Source organism: Mya arenaria, chromosome 4 (genome assembly GCF_026914265.1).
Source record: "Mya arenaria isolate MELC-2E11 chromosome 4, ASM2691426v1".
Lineage (NCBI taxonomy): Eukaryota > Metazoa > Mollusca > Bivalvia > Myida > Myidae > Mya > Mya arenaria.
Genome location: NC_069125.1, coordinates 9,878,653 through 9,900,555, shown reverse-complemented (window position 1 = coordinate 9,900,555; position 21,903 = coordinate 9,878,653). Strand labels below are relative to the sequence as shown.

The 21,903-nt window shown below is 34.7% G+C and overlaps 1 protein-coding gene across 2 annotated transcripts; it reads right to left on the bottom strand.

The window, feature by feature from the left end:
- Positions 1–3,926: 3,926 nt before the first annotated feature.
- Positions 3,927–20,828, bottom strand: LOC128231769 (zinc finger and BTB domain-containing protein 24-like). 2 transcript variants are annotated; one of them, XM_052944950.1, is made up of 8 exons: positions 20,707–20,828; positions 16,656–17,751; positions 14,683–14,892; positions 13,977–14,119; positions 12,369–12,442; positions 10,428–10,511; positions 8,934–9,028; positions 3,927–6,716 (listed from the first exon to the last, which is right to left on the bottom strand). In XM_052944950.1, exons 2-8 carry the CDS (start codon positions 17,727–17,729, stop codon positions 6,096–6,098), a joined length of 2,301 nt encoding a protein of 766 aa, XP_052800910.1. In that variant the 5' UTR covers positions 17,730–17,751; positions 20,707–20,828; the 3' UTR covers positions 3,927–6,095. The 2 variants fall into 2 exon arrangements, with proteins under 2 accessions (XP_052800910.1, XP_052800911.1); XM_052944951.1 differs by lacking the exon at positions 12,369–12,442 and adding an exon at positions 11,253–11,326.
- Between the last annotated feature and the right edge of the window lie 1,075 nt (positions 20,829–21,903).

Sequence of the window (21,903 nt, the reverse complement as noted above, 5' to 3'; positions counted from 1 at the left end):
TTTTTAATGAGTTGAATGAGGGTTTTTGACAATCACATGACGGGGTAACAAGATTGGACGCACGACTCCCGCCAGTAAAGGCTGGTCTTTTGACAGCAGCGGTTGTCATGTTGGCAATGGGCTCGGTTCATTCCAGGCCCCAATGATGCAATATCACGAAGATATTAAGTCAAATTTCAAACGCAATCTTAACTCATTTTATCATATAACATCAAAATTTATTGCAAAAATATGTTTTTAGACATTGATTGAAACCTTTGGTCTAGTTACATTGGAAAAATATTCTACAGCCAAAAATGTACTTGAGTACAATGTTTTGTAACAATGACTCATGTATATTTTTTGCTCTAGAATAAGTTTCCTTTGAAATATTGTCAAATCTTTCAATAACACATACTATGAGAAAATACGTCTTCAAAAAGTATAAAAAATCATGCAAGATTTTAAAAACAAAATGCTTTTATGTGGTAAAATGAGCTGAGATTGAGATTGAGACTTGATTTAAGTATGTTGTAACAAATATAGTTAATTTGTACTTTCTCCATGCATTGTATGGCGATGATATGCTTTGAACATTATATCATGTTTTAGGCAGTAGCCTTATTTTACCGTAACTAATATGAATTCACTAGACATTTAAAGGGAGATATCACACATTCGATCTTATCAACAGCTTTCCACAACATTTGATACTTTTTGCAAAGTGAACCAATTTTTAATTTCATTCATTTAATTTCTTGCTACAAAATAACGCATTTTCTGGGTCATTTTCATATGCGTATAAATATTTGTAATTATATATTATAAGCATCCTACGCATGCCCCATTTGTTATGAAACTTCATACGAACACTTCGTAGCGTACGGAAGTGTTCCTAGATATTTTATTCATTTTGGCGTATTTTAACATTGGCAGCTGCAACTATACGATCTACAGCGATTTCACCATTCGGAACTCCTCGGCCATTTTTTCAAAAACAACCTCGGATGTATATGGACGGCTTACATACTTAAAAAGTGGTACGTTTAAGTCCGCTGCAAATAGATCGCGTAGTAATCTTATTTAGTAGTTAAAATTTATGACTTAACTCTTGGGAATCGTAATTATGTTTGCAATAATACACTTCACTGGCAATCAATTTAAACTGAGAGCAATGAATACAACTCTTAAACACTACAATTAATTAATGCTTTTATTCAAAAAAATACGGACTACTTCAACAGATATACCGGCATACATCCGAGGTTGTTTTTGAAAAAATGGCCGAGGAGCTCCGAATGCGATTTCACCTTTGAGTTAATGAAACGGCCACAGACTAGTGTTCGAAGCAGTTAATAGTCGGGTGTAGTGAGTATGAATTCATAGTCGGTTTTGTGTGTATGATTTTTTAAACAAGAGGGCCAAGATGGTCCTATATCGCTCATCTGATTGGACAAAGGGTTCTAAAGGTATTGATCGGACAACATAATGCATGAAAAAATGTGTTTGTTTAAAAAGTTACAAAAGGCCATAACTCTTACAAGTTACAGCACATTGTAACTGTGAATAAGTTTATGGAGTTCATGATATTTTCAATTTTTGTAAAACAATTAAATAATTATGTCCTGTTTTTGGACTTTTGATAGTGATTTTTTTGACAGTAATATTCTGAAACTTTTTTCAACTTCATAATATGTCATCTTCATCTTTGGTGGAGTTTTATTATTAGTCGGCGCCCTATTTCCTTGTGTTATATATGCGCCAACTTCTCCGGTATCACGTAAGGTACTACTTCGTAGTTGGTCTATAATAAATACGAAAAATAACGCGCCCTGATAACCGAATAGTTGGACATTCGCTTCGGGAGCGGGAGGGCGTGGTTTCGATTCTTAAACGGCAAACAAGAGGCCCATGAGGCCCTATGCTCTACTGGCACGGCTTTTTTTGGTAATTTTCAATTTGATAAATTTCAATGGGCTATAACCAAGCCATGCAGAGAATGGGGGTGGGTGGGGGGGGGGGTCTGGCTGGTTATCGTAAAAAAACGTGGTAAAGTCAATATCTAAATACTGTAAACATCGGATAACAAACAGTCGCTCTATTATGTTTACAAGCTAGACTATAGGAATTTTGGCAATTTTAAGAGTCATAATCCAGTCATGCATGGGCGGACCAGGCCGGTTTTCGAATTTACCCAAGATCTTTACTAACTGTGGTAGTTTAATGAAGATCAGAAAAGCAATGGGGGCACTATTGTGTTCACAAGGCTTTTTTTAGCATTTTGACATGTTCAAGCCCCATAATCTTGTCATGCATAGGTGGATATGGCTGGTTTTCAAAAGAACCGTCTTAAGTCCGTATCTCACTACTGTATCAGCTAAGTAAAACCAGTCAACACTCTTAATCAAAGGAAAGTATAGGTTGTCTCTCTTAAACTATAATTGTCACCTCTTGAACAGTGGCAAGGGAGAGAAACCCCCCAAAACTACGGCATTCTCTGAATGCAGGTTATTTCCCTTTGTTGCATTTTTTTTTCACTTGGCCACAAGACTGGAAGTATCATGGATATCCACTATTGTGTAAGTCTGATACAATCAAAATTGAAAGCTTAATTGCGCTCATAAGCAATTGTTGACAGACGCACAGACGATCGACACTGCGCCATTGCAGTACTTGGAAATTTAAACACAGAAAAGTTGTTGCCCGTGTACCGGGGCTTTTTAACCAGCCACGTTAAAGGACAAGCGGTCTCTTTGTTGATACAACAAGATGATAAGTACCAGGATGTGGACCAGGATGTTCTCTCTTCATCTAAGATTGAGAATGCTACTTCAGATTGATATTTCGTTTATGTCTGAGTGATGCACATAATTTATAGTTGTTAAACTTTAAATCCATCCCAATAGCTGCGCTCAGAGAGAAAAATATCATAACAATCGCAGATATTAAATATTTTGCGGGAACAAAACTTGGCTGTCTTCCGGCCTGACATAACATGAATTTCCTTTAAAAAATAACGTTGCAAAACTTCAAAGTCAATGAAATTTCTTAAGAGAAACGAGGTATGCCTTTTATTGTTTAAATCAACTGTGTTTGAACCGAGTCATAAACTAGACATGGCATTTTTTCCCAATCTGAAGTGTTGCCTTTTTGCATTGAAATGTTCAGGGAGATTAATTAGTAGTGTATAACCTTGTAAAGAGCTAGGGTATCGCACCCGGATCTCCCTGTTCTACTGCATCTCTGATAACTTTTAGATTTGCATGTTGTATTGCAGTGTCACTTCTTTTACAGGAGATGATGTCGGTGGTGTGTAATCTTATTTATACTCGCACCAGGGCCTTCCCCATTCGGCGAGTGCTCCGTTAAGATTGCTAGTCATTTAAGTTTTTTTTGGAGCATAGTGCACATACAGAATGTAACCCTGCTTAGAGCTACCCTGGTTCATTAACGTACACCAGTGTATAGCACTCACACGGACCCTCATTTAGCGCCCTTCCCGGAAGACGATTAGATTTTTTAGTGATGCGGCGAGATATCGAACCTGCGACCCCTGGATTGACAGTCGAGTGTGTTACCACTAAACCACGGATCCGCTACTCGTGGCTACCCTGGTTCTTAACGTACACCAGTGTATAGCACTGTCACACGGGAACCCAGTTAACGTCCCTTCCGGAAGACGAATCGAAACTGCGACCCCTGGATCGTCAGTCAAGTTTGTTACCACTAGACCACGGATCGGCCACACATGAGATGATGATGTCACTAATGGCATTTAAACCTAGTCGTGATGACGTCACCACGGGAGTCAAACTAAAAAGCAGCCAATGGTAGACCATTTATATAATCTATCATGCTACCATTTTAGTGCATATTGCACATGTATGGTTATAATTCTATGCAGCTCCAATGTAGTTTCAACACAAGAAATAACTAGACAATATATCTTTTTAAAGGTTTAATGTTTTCAAATCTTCATATTTTGTCTTATCTAACGGTAATATCACATATAAGGGTACATTTGTATCTGAAATGCATTTCGTACATAATATACATGCTTGCACTTAAACAATTATTGCAGAAAATGATAAAATATTAAGATATTGCATTGCAATAAGGTTGTATCACCATGTATAATCTGAATTCATGAGTACAAGAAAAACTCAAGTTCAAATTGATTTAATGTTTATATTTAAAGCTTTCCTCTCAAAGATATACCATTTTTATAACTTTTTTATATTTTGTCTTGGAAAGAGCAAATTTCTGCATAAATTTCTGCAAACCAATGTTTTAAGATTGCTGACAAAAATTCAGATCGTAGATTTTTATATTTCCGTTCAAAATTAATGTTTTATGGCTTAAACTGTTACTAACGGTTAGAGGAAAATGCATAAAACATCATTTTTTGAACTTAAATATAAAAACCTGGGATCTAAGTTTTTGTCAGCAGTCTTATATAACTGGTTTTCATGGATTTTCGCAAAAATTGGCTCGTTCCAAGACAAAAAAAAAAGTTGTCTAAACGTTCAATCTGTGAGAATGCAGCTTTAATAAGAGTATTCCTTTACACTTTCAGAGTTTTTATCTCCACTTTTTAGTGAAACAGAAAGGTGGCAGCCCTTATTGATTGGGGAAAAATAGTGTTGTTTTGACAAAAAGGGGAATACATGTAATACTGTCATGCTTCATGCATGTTCTATGTTCAAATTGTTTTGAAATCTTTTATTCAACACACGTAAGAATATATTCATGAATGGCACTATATTGCTGCAATTTCGAAATGTCAATGCTTCTCAAAAAATAAATAAAAAAATATTATTATTTTTTTACCTGGGTATGGGAAAAATATTTTCTTTTTCAAGAGTGGAATGGGGCCGTTTTTGGCCCTAAAAAGGACAAAAAAAATTACCTTGCAAAAAAGAAAATTTCATCACTAACAGAAATTTCAGTATAAAAAAAATACAAGTAACAGTACAATAACAAAATAAATAAAATTATAATCATCAGAAATTAAGTTAAACCATGTTTTTAATTTAGAGGTAAAAAAATTTAAAATAACTGTTTTATTTCTTTGAATCTGCATGTATGCCGTGAAATAAAATCTAACTTAAACAAGAGATGTTTGTCAAACATTATGCCCCCCCTGAGCGCCATGTTGTCAGGATTATATGGACAATTGAATGAAATATGCATGGACCGAAATGACAGCTGATTTGTTGCTGTTTTAAGATTATGACCATTAAAGTGTGAGGATAAAGTGTGTTATGACCGTCATGACCTTTGACTCTATGAACTCAAAATCCAGAGTCATCAGCTGGTCACCAGAAACCTAAATGTCAAGTTTGAGGGCCATGGGTGCAGGCATTGTCACGTTATCACTCGGACAACCTTTTACCATTCAAGGTCACTGTGACCTTGACCTTTGGCCTGATGACCCCCAAAAACAATAGGGGTCATCTACTGGTCAGGCCCAACCTCCATGTCAAGTTTGAGGGCCATGGGTGCAGGCATTGTTGAGTTATCACTCGGACAAGCTTTAAAATTATTTTACCATTAAAGGTCACTGTGACCTTTAACCCGATGACCCCCAAAATCAATAGGGGTCATCTACTGGTCAGGCCCAACCTTCATGTGAAGTTTGATGACCATACGTCCAGGAATTGTTGAGTAATCACTCGGAAAAGCTTTGGTCTACCGACGGACGGACCGACCGACCGACATACCGACATGCCTGTGCAAAGCAATATACCCCTCTTCTTCGAAGGGGGGCATAATAACAATCAATTAACAATGATCACTTATACATCAACTATGTGTTTTATCTCCTTCCATAATATCATCCAGTTATATGGCACTTTGTGTTTTAAAAATGATGTAGGGAAAACAATTTATTTTAAAAACAAACACTTGATTACCTTTCTAATATAACCCTTCCTTTAAAACTTTAGGTAACTTGTCAATTAAAAAACGAAACTTAATGTAAATTTCATGTAAAATAGTTGAAAAATCATATAATTAAAAAAAAAACCTTTGATAAATGACATGAGACAAATCTTAATGTAAACAGAAGTCCTCTTATACATTTATTTATATTATTCTAAAAACAACTTTCAGAATTAGGTTGTATACTCAAATTTATTTGGGGCATACATTTCCCCATTTCCTAAATTATACAATTCCTGTTGTTCAGACTGATTATTAGTGGACTGTAACCTTAAATCTTGTGCTTCAACGGACACATTTTGAGCTGTCGAATCAATCACACTGTTGCCGTGGATATACACATAGTTGGTCAATGCCGTTAAATCTCTGTTCGATTCATTTGCTGATCCACTTTGGGTCAAGTTTACAACTGCAGCTGATAATTCCGACTGCAGCGAACATATTGCAATATCCGCAGTTGGGTTTTTATTATACTTAACACGTTTATTTTTTGTCTGGTTCAACTTATTGTCTGTGCTTTTAATCTCATCTTGGCTATCCATATTTGGCAGAGGGTTCCCGTGCTTATCCATTGGCGGACCTTGCTGAAGCGCTTTACGTTCCGCCACAGTTGCCACTAAACGTCCATCCTTCGTTATCACATCGCCAGAGTTAAACTGAGGGAATTTCATCTTGAGGGCCACTGTGTGTTTTGTGACAACAATTAAATCATGCACTGTACGGATGTGTTTGTCCACATTGCCTTTTACCCCCGTCCTGTACTGGCATACGGGACAAGCATATGGCTTATAGTCCTGGAATGAATAATGGATAACAAGATAAGTTATACTGGTTACATTGATACTTGATACATTACAACATATAAGGCAAAGCCTTTAGTTTAAACATATTTTTGGGGTAAATTCACATATGAACAAAAAGTAAAAAAATGTATAAAGGATAGGAAAACAAGTTTTGGAAACTTATGTAAATTCCTCTCCTTAAGCAGGGCCTTTGATTACATACAGTCACAAATCCGAATCTAGATTCAGACTTAGAAAGGCACTTTCATTTAATTACATCATCTTTATTCAATTTGTTTTACAAAATATATGAAAATAATTACTAGTTCAAATACGAGGGTTGATCCAGAATTACGTGGACTTTTTTAATAATCCGAATATCATTTCACATAGAATGTAGAAACTTCACATTCAATACATATAACATATCCTATATAATTTCTGCAATTTTCAGAACAAAATATAGAATTTTCGATAAATTACAATCATATTACGATATATGGTTGAACCCGACCGGCGCAGTCCAGTAACGTCAATGACGTTGCGCTCATAAAGCGTCATATTTTTTTTAGTTTACCAACCAACACTGACACACAGCGCGTAATCAACTGCATATATTATGATAAACATAAATAAATAGAAAAAAATAAATAATAATAATAATAATAAATTAATTATTTAAAACAAAAACACATTGCAAAGTAATCTGGTTCATTAATTGTTCACCTTCATATGCAAATCTTTGCAAATTTTTTTTTTGAATAACGCACATGTTTTTTTCTCTCGTCCTTTCATAGCAATTGAGACACCCATCTCGCACAAACTTTTTGCACGCCTAAATTTTCTCTTAAAACCCTTTGGACTTCTGAACCCTGTCCCGACTATGCTTGCTACAACGTGCTGTCAAACGGCGATCTCTCTGATGACGTTCTTCACCGACGTCGAAAACATTGTGCCTCTTGTCTTTTTCTGTTCCTTTTCCTTATCGTCTTCTATGGAATATCATTGTTCTCTCAAACGTTAATGCCAGTTAAATACTAATGAACGGCACATGTTGCTTCATTTCCACATCGGCCATCATTATCATAATCCTTGTCCGTGTTTTCCCCAATTCAACGCAAAACTTCATCGTCTCGCGCTTATTCAAAGTCCGATGATGAGATGTTGTATCCCAGACTGTGCTTGTAATCAAGTCAGAACATTACGACTTTTAAACGGAAATGACGTCAGAAATTTGAAACGTATATTCGTATGAAGTCAGCGTTTAATATGACGTAATTTGGCGGAATTTCATAGAAAAACATAGAAGAAAAGCATGTTGTAAGAGATACATAAAACGTTTGGGAACGTACATTTTAGACGATGCGCCGACCGTCCGTTTCAGTTAACTAAGAACCCGTAATTTTTCAATACTCATAAATTTTACAGATCTAAATTTCATACCGTCTATGTAGAATACTTCAAATAAGATATGCATGCATTTTAAAATGATTTGGACGAAAAATATAGAAAATATGTAAGAAGTCCATGTAATTCTGGATCACCCCTCGTAGTTATAAAATTCGGCAAATTTTATCATCAATACTCAACTAATATATCACATTGAAATTAAGATACAGGTATGCTGTTTTACCACTTGAATTTAAACTCAGATTTGAGACTATTTGTAATCATGACCCAAGGTCACTTATAACAGGATGAAGATAACACGCTACTTTTGTTTTGGTACATTTTGCATAACATCCTAATTTAAAAAAAAGAGTTTTGGTACGGTATCGTTTACTCATTTATGCAACAATTTTTATCAAACACAAACCACTACTCATCAATGCAGCAACTTCTTATAGATGCAACAACTACTCATAGATGCAACAACTACTCATTGATGCAACAACTACTCATAGATGCAACAACTACTCATAGATGCAACAACTACTCATTGATGCAACAAATACTCATTGATGCAACAAATACTCATTGATGCAACAACTACTCATTGATGCAACAACTACTCATTGATGCAACAAATACTTTTTGTTGCAACAACTACTCATTGATGCAACAACTACTCATTGATCATTGATGCAACAACAACTCATTGATGCAACAAATACTCATTGATGCAACAGCTACTTATCGATGCGACACTTCAACTACTTATAGAGGCAACAGCTACCTATCTAAGGCTATGGCTATTCTTTTAAGTCAGAACACCAAACGGCAGCTTACCTTGTGTGTGTGCATGAGCCAGACATGTTTGTCCAGTCCTATCTGGTCTGTACAGGCAAATGAACACCCCTCAAAATGGCACTTGTATTTCTTTTCTGAAACAAAAGAATGTACCCCATTTAATATTTACTTTATCTCAATATTCTTTAGTTGTAGCTGACTCCTTCAAATGGTAAAATATGCATCTCAGTCGAAGGGCGTTCAGTTCCAGTAAAAGAAGTTTCAAATTTTTATCCCTGTCTGAACAGGTAATACAAATCAATATAAAAAGGCATTTCAAGGGAATTTCAATTTATTTATTTTTTCAGTTGAATAAGGGGCATAACTGGTCAATTATGAAAGCTGATCCACTTTGGGTCAGAGGTACGACATGTATGGACCATGCTGCACTTGATTGTATTGTTACTAGACACATGTATCTTGCTTTCATTTGAATATCTTCATTTTCTTTTTAATAATGACATAAGTCTTTTAATAGGTTATGACAATACCTCAACTATTTTCTTCTTAAAACACACAAGCTAAAATTTGCACACCTGGTTCCTTGGCTGTAGGCTTGACTTGGGGAGGGCAATGCCGAAACTTCTTAATTACTCAGTAACTGGTTTAACTCGCTAGATTTTTCTCCAGGGTAGTCTAGCAATGCGTAAGACTTGGAACTTGGGATTAATATCGGACAAAAACCACATACAATCATCCAATGCATAATATGAGGATTACGGGGAAGATTCACATTAGAAAATGCTTGCGAGCAAGCTATTGAATGTATTGTAAGGCATTAAAAAAAAGGTAGGTTAACGCACCAATAGAAGAAACAAATTAAATTTTTGACTTTCTGAGTCTGAGTCTTAAATTCAGACTCTAGATGTTAGTCTATATGGGCCCTACTGTTTTCTTAGCACCAAGAAAAGTACGGCATTAGAAATCAGTATAAGCACTTTCATCGAGAACCCTTGATTGTAAGGACTGAATACCTTCATAAACAAAAGCTGTCACAGAGGCAGCATGCTTGACTATTCAACCACTTCAAAATTTAAGGATTGCAAAATGAGATTTTATGTAAAACCTTCACCATGCCAAATTTCTTAGTCTAATAATAAATGCCCATAATTTATATTATATATATATATAACAGATTAATTTATTAGGTTGGATGGTTAACTACTGTGGTATAAAGTCTCAGTGCAATACATCAAGTGGTTGCTGATATATTAACCAATGTGTGCTTACATGCAAAACCTTACCTGGAATTAGGGTATTTCAGAACACATGTCTAATATTGCATGATGTATTTTCTGAGATAATGACTTTAAAGTGCTTACATGCAAAACCCTTAACCAAGCTGATGCTAAGGTGAGTAGTATACATTTGTAACTCTCCATATTCTTTGTATAGTTGAGCTTAAAATGATGAAGAATCTGAATAATGTCTGCATACATTTTCTATTTTCTCAAAGTTCCCTTGATTCAATGTACATGCATATGGAATATTTACCTCCGTGAAAGCTGACGTGTCGCCGTAACTCGCTCTTTGTGCTGCACCCTTTCTGGCACACCGGGCATATGAACTTCTTTATACCTGCAAGTTTATACATAGTCATGTTTTGTGGCCAAGAAAGAGGAAATCAGCTGAAAAAAGGAAAATTGGCATCCCTGCAATAAAAGATATCTGCAGCCAATCATATACAACCTTGATAAGTTGCCAACAGTTAACCTTTTTGCTAGTTATCGCATTCAATTGATTTTATTGGTAGATAGAAGTTATTGGATAATAATTTATCAATCAAAACATATTTCAACGTACTATCATCAAACCAAAGAATTAACAAGTTGTATGCGATTTGCAGCAATAACTCATACAAATAATATATATAACATAAAAAAACTCAATTAACTCAATTTTAAACTCCTATCGAAAATTATATTAAATATGAAATTAATCATTTAGTAGAAATCATATTAATAATGTGTGCAGTGATTTTTTTTGGAAATATTTTTACCGCCTGTGCCTTGCAAATTGGGAAAAAAATAGCAAAATTTAATATAATGGCAAATATACATGCTTTTACCTTTTTATGCATACTTTATGCTGTGAAAGAGTTAATCTTGTCAAGATTTAGTTTATTTTTCAAGAAATTCATTGCTTTTTATTCACTAACATAATGTGCATTTATCAAATTGGGAATTTTTTTTTGTAAATTTTTGGGAAAAATGGACATTTTTTTGCAAGGGGAAACAGCCTTTAGAAGGCAGTAAATCGCACCAAAAAAAAAATCACTGTTGTGTATATAACAAGATTATACGCTTAAAACACCCATACCTGCATGTCTTTCTTGGTGACTTATAAGCCCAGCCTTTTTCATGGTAGAAAACCCACATATGTCACATACGTACCTATAACACACAGAGGGATGGGGCGTGTGGAATTCATACCATACCATATACAACAAAGCCAGTGAACCTTCCATGTAACTTAACTCTAGCCAGGTCTTACTACAGTACAGATTTTACTGGGATTAAGCATTAAGGATGTCTTGCCTTCAGAGTTCCCCCCTTCCCAGCTACACTTCCCATTCGACCGGACAAGATCCTCAATGCTTTACCCATGAACATATTTGCAAGAAACAGTGCCTGACCACCTGTAATTTTCAAAATTGTCTTCACACAGTTTCAGAGAATACATGTAGGTCTTTTCACTGGTTGGTTCTCTTGAAATGTAATCCTACATGACTTGTGTCACAAATATGAACTTAAATAATGTAGAACACCACGTCCCTTGCAAATATGCTCTTCATATCTACTGTCTGATCAATTCAAACCTCACATTGTTTTTCTATACAGGTACCTGTACATCCAATTATGATTTAAACAGCAAACATATCGTGACCATAGGTGGAGCTTACGCCAAATGCTTGTCTTTTGTTTATGTTGTTGAAAAAGGGGGAATAACTGGACAATCATTGAAACCAGAGTTGTGGGCCTTGCTTTACATATGTACATATTGTCTCTATTAACATGTCAACCATGGTTAATTAAATATCGTGAAAATTTTTAAAGTGAAAGTTATGGCCTAAGATCAAGTTTCTGCATTTTATTTTATAAATGGAGCATAATTAAAAAAAAAATTGTTAGAATTATGAGCCTTGAAATACATGCCCATATAGTCACTGGCCATGTGCAGTCAAAGTATCATTTGAATATCGTCAATGTTTTGAGGTTAAGATTCTGCTTGACTACCAACGATAACACCAAGGCCGTGACTATACTTAGACTTTTTTCTTGGAAAAATAACCAAGCTAAAATTTGATTTTTTTTTAATTGATATGATTTAAGAAATTTTAATGATAATTCTATGGAGAGTTGATTAACAGGTGAAGTTTGAATTTCAGAGCGGTAGAACGGATATTATGAAAAACATTTATCATAGGAGTTGGACCTTTATGAATGTCAGTATGACGCTCAAAATCTCGACAACTCTTCGTCTGGAATGGACACAGCTCACAATGGTATCTGCAACAAACAGCAATCAGTGTTTTGATTCAGTGTGTGTGTACCACATGATAAATTACGTCCTGGATTTTGCTTAAAATGAAGACTTAAAACAAAGATATCTTTTTGTTAACTTCACCATTTTAAATGAAACAAAGGCAGTCTATGCAGCTTAAAGAGCCCCGCCTACGTTTTATAAGGTGATTAGTCTCATTAAACACTTCGACAAACCTGTTTCCAAAATAATGTTTTGACATTGTCCTCCAGACGGCCGTTTTGTGAAAAGGTTAGTCAAAGTTTTTTTTAGAAACTAAACTCTCAATCATACCCTAGTAAAAGACCGAATGTGGGGCTCCGTAAGCAAGTAGACTGAGATATGTTGCATGATTAAGTGGTGAAGAATTAGTTAAGTTATTTAAAGTCTTCATTCAAAGCTAAATATTGTCTTCCGACGTAGCATTTATGACACAATTTATCACATGGTATACACACACTGTTATTTGTACCATGAAAAATTCAACAAGCATCTAGGGAGGTGACAGAGAAAGGAGTTCTAAAACAAGGTTTTATTTTATTTTTGTTACTCGAACTAGCCTGCAGATTTTTACTATTTTAAATAACATTCAAACTTGAAAAAAAATGCCACGCCTTTGTTATTTCACAAGGCTGCAATCAAACTAATAACTATTTCAATTCATTCGATTATTTATATGTTACCGGTAATATGTGAAAAAGTTAACTTTAACAAATTGTAAAGTCAACTGTCACAAATTGATCTCCCCCTATCCCCAAAAAAGCAGCAAAAAAACGGAAAAGCAGTTCAAAGTAACAAAAATATATATTGTCTAAAGTTTGTCAGATTGTAATAATTTTATTCAGCTTTTGTGATTTATCTTGTAAAGCTGCACAGCTCTCACAGTTTTGACAATTGTTTTATTTTTTGTCCTGGAACAAACCAATTTTTGTGAAAATCCATGGAAACCAGTTATAAAAGACTCAAAAAATTTAGATCGCAGATTTTTATATCTAAGTTAAAAAATTAATGTTTTATGTATTTTTCTTAAACCGTTAGTAACGGTTTAAGCCATAAAACATTAATTTTCGATGGAAATATGATTATCTACGATCCAAGTTATTTTCAGCAATCTTATATCATTGGTTTGCAGATATTTACGCAAAATTTTACCCTTTCCAAGACAAAAAGTTGTAAAAATGGTAAATCTGTGAGAGTGCACATTTCGTCACCTTAGTGCAATAACTCAATAACTGCAAATAGAAATAGAAGCAGATATTGAGTTCTTGCATTAAGGTGACAGTTTAATACATGTATAATCACACAATATGATATGATAGTAGGATCATTGTCTATAACACTGTTTACAGGATCTAGCAACTTCACTGTCTTCTTAACTAATGGGTATTCTTATCATCATAAGTAAATGTATCAGCACTCACACTTTGAAGTACAGTACATCAATCAATACTAACACTTTATGTCAAGTACATATATATCAGTACCTACACTTGATATTCATGTACAAGTATAAGTACTCACACTTTGAAATTATCAGGAAGTGGTTGGTCATGTGACTTGTATAGATGCCAGGCGAGCTCTGACTTAAGCATGAACTTCTCCGAGCAAAGGTGACATAGCTCTGCCCACGATGCTTCACCCATGTGGTGGCGCTTAATGTGAACCTGAAATATCGCAAAACAAAACGCAGTGAACAATAAGTTCTCATCAAACATCGTTCTTTCATCTTTATGATCTGACATTTCGTCAAAAACTTGCTTGTTGAGCTAAGGACACCAGGCCCGATGTCTGAAACAATCTTTAATAAATCCCCTTAAGCAGGATCAAGCTCGGCACAATTTTTTTTTAATGGATGTACTCTCAATCTCACTTTGAAAACACAAACATTGAAGGTGGATGCAAACACGAAACATATGAATCTTTTTAAAGCCATATTTTAAGAATACAAGTAAACTGTATCATGTGCCACATGGTTGAGATTTCCAATATTAATAGCATTATCTTTTTTTAATATATCACAATTGTTTTTAAGGTCAGCACTTTAAAAATGTCAGGTAACCCAAACCTAAAAAGCTACTTTTAAAGATATTACAAGCCAATGACACATTAATTGATGAAAGCAAGGATTTGACTTTGTTTCCAAAAACAAACAAGCTAAACAGCATTTTTTTTCTCTGTTTTTTTTTAATCGATTTTACTTTTATAACAAAAGAAGACTCATACTCACATCGAGACCACTCTGCTGGTTAAAACCCTCGCCACACTCTTCACATTTCCAGAGTTTTGCGCCCGTGTGAATGTTCAGGTGCGTGCGCAGAATGTTTGGCAGCTTAAACCCTTTGCCACAAAACTCGCAAATGTGCGGACGAGCAACCCCGTGGCGACTTTTCATATGCGTTTCCAAATTGTGTCGATTAGCAGCTACATAGTTACACCCCTAAAAGCATATCACACTTGTTTTGAAGGGGCATTTTCTCCCAATTTTGTACAAAATGGTGTGTGTTTCATAATCAATTTTTTAAGAATATAACACATGACGTTTTTTGTTCCAAGTGCAACCGTTACACTATTTCCTACATTACATTTTAATTGTGTAATATAATTTGACATTGGCAAGCAAAATTTTGCCCTTTAATATTATTGATTTGTCAAACTGTTTACCAAAAATTATACAAATCCCTTTATTTTTGTCAACAAACGAAAGAATCTTAGATTCTCTGCAATTTAATACAAAATTTTACGAAATTTGTTACAGAAATGTAAGACCAAAAAAAAATAATTGTTTGTTTAGGGTAACTTTCCCAAAATTTCTAGGTAGGGTAGGTAGGGATTTTTTTTATTTTTTTTTCAAAATCTGTCGTAAGTTCAGAGTGTTTTCTTGCACATGGCAGTCTTTCCTACATTACTGTCATTGCCTGACTTTGTTTTATCATATAAACAATAATTCAGATTAAAATTTGCATTTATCCGCCTTTCGTAACTCTCTTTTCGCTAAAGATTTTATTTTTGCTCAGAAACGGAAAAAAATAGTTAGGGTCGGCGTAGGGTCGGGTTACCCGAAACAGGCAATTTTTTGTTAGGCCTTATGTAGCTCGCTTTATAAATGTTTGTATTAAACAGATGCGAATGTAAGATCCTTTATATTTTTATACATGATGTACATGTACATACATGTGTGCCCCCTTCAAAGCAAAACTGCATAGATATTTTACAAAAAAGCAACTGTAATATTAATAAAACAAATGAAACGATTCATCTGTGGTTTATTAGCTATTGAGAGAATACTTTTTAAATTAAATATATTCTTAAGGTACCGAGTTGAGGCACTGAGAACAAAGCACAATTTCGTAATTTCTTATGATCATTTTAAAATCAATGTAAATGTATTATCGTATTATGTTTAGTAAACTGACTTATCTTAACATGAAACACTTGTTTTCTTGTTTTATACCTTAGGTGCAGCACTTTGGGGTATTTTTTACACTAGAGCTGTAGATATGTAGCAACTGACCAATACAAATTTGTTAAAAACATACAAGAAAGTCACCACTTGAAAATGTTTGCATCATATCAAATCAGGCACAAATTTGAGAATTTTATGACAAAACATACAAAACAAAATAATTATTATTGAATTGAATCATAAAAGAACTACATTATAAAACTATTTGAATCTGCATCTGTAATTAACAGAAACTGTGTATCTGTTAGAAAATTTGCTGAAATAAAAATCTGGACTGAATTAGTTTCATGGGGATAAATCAGTTTACTAAGTCAATAATCACAAAAATGTGAGAAAAGATGATGTTGTGAAAAGAGAAAACCAACAAGAACCATTTATGACCATCCTCTTTAAAGATTAACATGCAGTTACAATTTAATATACTAAATATCTGCAAAAATCCTTACTTCCTTCTCTAAATACCTAATCATAAACCAAAATCCTAATTTTTCTCCTAGTATTGATATTCATTAATCGAAATCCTTATTTTCCTCGTGACCTTTATTAATCATGAGCAAATTTTTTTGGTCTAAATTCTGCCATATATATAATTATATATACATGTATACTACCCCATCACCTTTTCTACACCATGACAACAGTTAAACTTATCTCCAATGCTTAAACTTGCAACCTTTCCTCTTCTTACCCAAATGGTCAGTCAAGTTTAAACATGGGCAAACTACAATAATACTCGCCTCTTCCTGACAAGGTGTCATACTGTACCGCGATGTATCATATGGAGTACCATGTTTGCTAAACTCATGAAACACTTTCCGTTTGTAGCTTGACAAAACCTTTGAACACATTTCACATGGAAAAGGTTTCTTCTCTCGTCTTTTATAAACACGCTTGGCTTTCTCTCCATTCGGAAGTGGTTTTCGCCCTCTTTTGCCCAAAAATCCTGAGTCTGTCTTCTTCTTCGTCACTTGCTTCTTTTTAAGTTTTGTTTTTGTATTCTTCTCTTTTGTCTTTTTTTCTGTTTCCATTTCAAATTCACTATCGAGATCAATGTCATCTGTGTCACTATCATAACCTTCAGGAATTTCAACTTTTGTTATAGGTGCAGCTGTGTGCTCAGGTTCCTCAGATTGTTCATCACCATTTTCATCATCTTCTACATTAACTTCCTTCTTTATTGTCAGCGTCAGTTTTAGGTCTGAAACTTCACTTGATTTTGCTACTTTTAATCTTGATTTTCTTTGTGGAAATCTTGTTTTTAGGGTTCTTTCTGTTTTTAGAGTACTACCAGTACCTACTTTGCTCCTTGTTGTCTGTCTACGCTTTTTTGTAACTGGTTCTTTCTCTTCTTCGTCCTTTCCTACATCGTTTCCTTTCTCAATCGTCTCAGTATTTACAAATTTGTCCGTAGAAGTGTCCTTCAAAGATTTTTCTCCATTTTCAACTACAGTGAACCCATTTTGAACATAATCTTTACACGCATCAACAGCTTGTCTCAAGTCCAGCAGTTCACACAAACTTATAACACTATCTACAGTTTTCTTAGATATCTGCAACCTGCCACTGTATATGAAGTCTACAACAATCTGCATAATATCTTTACCAATAGTGCTGAACTGTGTCAGGTGCTCAACTGGTTCAATGAGTAAGTCTGTGAGGAATGGACTGGCACACATGAGAACCAGTCTGTGGACTGGTATGCAGCCATCTTCGGCCAGGATTTCCACATCACAGAGTCTACCCTCGGACTGCAGACAACGCATCTGGGTCAACAGATCCGAACAATGACTGCGCACTGAAATCTCACCCATGATTATAACGATTACCAGAGTTCTGAAAAAGAAATAAAAAAACAATTTATTATTCATATTTGCAATATACAGTCTTCGTTGTAACTGGGTTGCCCGAAACCTGGGACAAGCAAATACTGTTTCGGACAAGCCAAACTTCCCAGGTGGTTGCCGAAACGGGCAAGTGCATTTTTTCCAGAATTTAAATCTCTCAGTTTTTACAATTTCTTCAGCAACAATTCACAAATCCTGAATGAATGTTCTTAATATTGGCTTTCGTATATTTACGCATGAATTCACAGCATTCAGGGTGCTCAGCATTTGTAGTATTGAATTAATAAGGGTCTAAGCGTCTGCCCGACGCTTATTAATTAAAGGGGCTGTACTCTGTATGATAAAATTGCGAAAAAAAGAGAATATTGTCGAAAACTGACATAAACTTGGTATTGATTGTGTACAATGCATTGAAACTAACAAACTGAAGTACCACATAGTTTACAATTAATTTTTTGCAGTTTATTTTGTATTTTTCCATTAAAAAAGATTACTAGGTATGTCTACACCGGAATTTTGGCGACACCGGTTCGAACCCGGTCTCTGACTCGATTTTTTTTTACATTTGGTTTTGTTTTTTACAATTATGAGTAAAACATTTTAGTTAATAATTGTCCCAAGATTCGTTACAAAAAACCCCTTTTTTTTGGTGCCAATCTGGTGTATAGTCCCTATAAATTCTTCTCTTGTTTGTGTTTTTGTTTTCAATTTGCAGTTATCCTTTTGGGAATAAATGAACACTATAATTTGATTTTTGTTGTATTTTCTTTTAAATTATTTTGGGTGGTTTTCTTTAATTACTTGCCCGAAAGGACAAGCACTGAATTTTTTTTAAGGCAAAGACTGAATAGACTTGATTTCTGGGTATACCTGTTTTTTATGTTAATTTCTGACGGGCTACAATCCACAAACTTATAGATGCATAAGATCAATAATGCAGACTACAAATTTAAATTATTTTTCCAATAATGACATTCGGATTACAAACCAACAAATAACCTATATTTAGTGTATCACATTTGAGATTGAAAGTCAAAATAAACCACAAACTAGATGGTAATTCTTGTGATAAAATACTGATGTCTCTACCTACGCACATGGTCACAATATGTTTAGTATAGTCATATGACTTCTAAGTGCGACGTCGTGTCAATATGGCGAATATCTGTGGCAAGTTATTTCAAAATCCTTTAAACAGTTCACGAGAAATGGAGCAGACACAAAATACAGTCATATGACCTTTGTGTGACCTTGACCTTGAACCAAACTAGTTGTATCATGCCATGTGCACATTGTCTCAATATGGTGAAAATTTATGGTAAGTAATTTCAAAATCCTTCAAGCGGTTCAAGAGATATGGAGTGGTCATGGAATGTACTCAATCATTTGACCTTTCACCTTGAAGTGTGACCATAACCTTAAACTGAACATGTTTGTAACATGCGCTCTGCACATCATTTCAATATGGTGAACATTTGTGGCACGTTATCTCAATATCCTCCAAGCGGTTCAAAAGATATGGAGCAGACATAAAATGTAGTCATACGACCTTACCCATGCAAGTGTGAATTTGACCTTGAACCGGGATGGTTGTAACATGCTCTCTGCACATTTTCTCAATATGGTGAACAATTGTGGATAGTTATTTTAGAATCCTTCAAGTAGTTCCAGAGATATGGAATGGACATTTATGTACAGTCCACTTCTCGCATAATTTCCACTTTCCACAGAAACTCTGAGGGTTTGACAAGTAAATCGTGTGCTTTCGCCAAGTACATAACCCATTTTCCTCGCTAAAATCTGCTGAGTTTCACCAAGTTACTTGTTTTCTGCGGAGGGTTTTATTGTTGATAGCACCGGTGATTGCCGGATCATGTTGATTTATTGACCTCAAAACGAAACTCCGTCCAGTATACATTGCTGCTACATTGCAACTGTTGAAATTTACTAATTACATTTAAAACAGCCTAGGTGCTATTACTATGAAGCCACAATAGTGACATGACCATGTTTTTACATTCATTCAAACAGCGCGTTACAGACTGTATGGCGCAAAGTTGGCATAATGATATCGACAGCTCTTCGCGCTGCGATACTTATAATTGCTTTAAATTGTTATTGAATCCTGAAAAGTATTTATTCATTGACATACCATTTCAGTTAAGACGATCACTAGCGTGATTTAGATGCTCTAACCATAAACTAAATATAGAATTAGACAGACAATATAATGTTCAGCGTAATGATCGCATCTGTTTTTATTGTCTCACACGTCTGAACGTACAGATCATTGAAAATGAGTATCATGCCTTTTAGTGTCCTCAATACGGGGAAATAAGAACAAATTACCTTTTTAATTGGTTCAATGGTCAGACATGTCAGTCAACATTTATTAACTTAATGAGTACCCAAGATGCATACACTTTAAAGCAAGTAGCATACTATGTTTCAAAAATAATGATTGCTATTGAAAACCGATAGATAATCGAGAGCAAGGGGGCACTGTTTCAATTATATACTATATACAATGTTATGTTGTATTCTGAGCCGGAGGCCTTTATTTACAATAAAGTATAGTTGAGTTGAGTTGATTGTTAAGAGAATTATTATTTATAACACTTCAGAAAGTTTGGACATCTTTAAATCCCTTTACCATGACTGAGTCTGCCAATACCATACTTCATAAAACGACTCATTGTCAAAGGTGTCTATTTATATGGTCTGTATTGCTATGTTTTTCATTAGAACCATCATAAGCACAACATACAGAAAACAAATCTTTAGACAGCAGTGTAGATTTTAATTTACACTGTCAAGCAAATGTCACTGGTATTTTCCAAACTGTCAAAATATGGAAGCATGGAAACTGATACACTTTATATGACACTTGAACAAATACTGACAGGATGACAAAAGCTCAGGTTGGGTCAAAAACTCTCATTACCTATCTTTTTTGGCTAAAAATCGATCCCATTCTGGACGCCATCTTTGGTGATGACAATAGGTGCAGATGTAGATTTTATCACGTGAATCTTATCCGTACTACGGAACTTGTCTGGTTCCCAGCGTACTCTGAACAACAAGAGTAAGGATAAGGGCAGGTAACCCTACGGAACATGCAATATTAACTTGCATTTCGTAACCCCATTACAGGTTACAATATACTAAATAGGGTTTCCTTTTCATTTCTTATAAAACCTTGTAGTTTTTCAAATGTATTTCTAGAATTTTACGGCGACAGAAATCATACAATTTTGGAAAATTATATGTTTGTACATCACTGAAAATGTGAAATTGAAAATGTAGCTTAAGCTTCACCCCAGACATAATACGCGAATTAAAATTTGCCCCTAAAAAATGACGCCACTAAAATTTAATGCCCGGAAGCTCATTTCAAGGTGACTGCAGCACTGTGAAATCCATATAATAGTTTTTTACTAGCAAAACAATGCCTTGTGCTTTAAAGCTGCACTCTTACAGAAATACCATTTTTACAATTTGTTTTATTTTATCTTGGAAAGAGCAAATTTTTGCGTAAATATCTGCAAACCAATGATAATTTAAGATTGCTGACAAAATATCAGATCGCAGATTTGCATATTTCCGTTCGAAAATTAATGTTTTATGGCTTAAACCGTTACTTACGGTCTAAGAAGAATGCATATAACATCATTTTTTGAACTTAGATATAAAAATCCGCGATGTAATTTTTTGTCAGCAGTCTTATATAACTGGTTTCCATGGATTTTCGCAAAAATTGGCTTATATAACTGGTTTCCACATATCATTTATACTTTGATTTAATGAACACATACTGATGAAATGGCTTTGATCCAGCCAGTATCACGATTTTTGTCTCTTTTCATAAGTTAGGCCTACTTGAAACCAAGAAAAGGCATTTTCATCATGTCCGATATGTTTTCACAAGTTTGATGATGGCCGGCTGAATTGGCATTGACTGCCGACCAAAACTCGACTGTTATTGTATTTCCATTTTGTCGTCCAAAACATTCTAACTTTATTTCAATGATCTTCAAATGACATTAATTCCTTTGAAATAAATGCTGGCAAAACATTCTAATTTTATTCCAATGATCTTTAAATAACATTAAGTTCTTTGCCGAATAAATGTCAAAACATT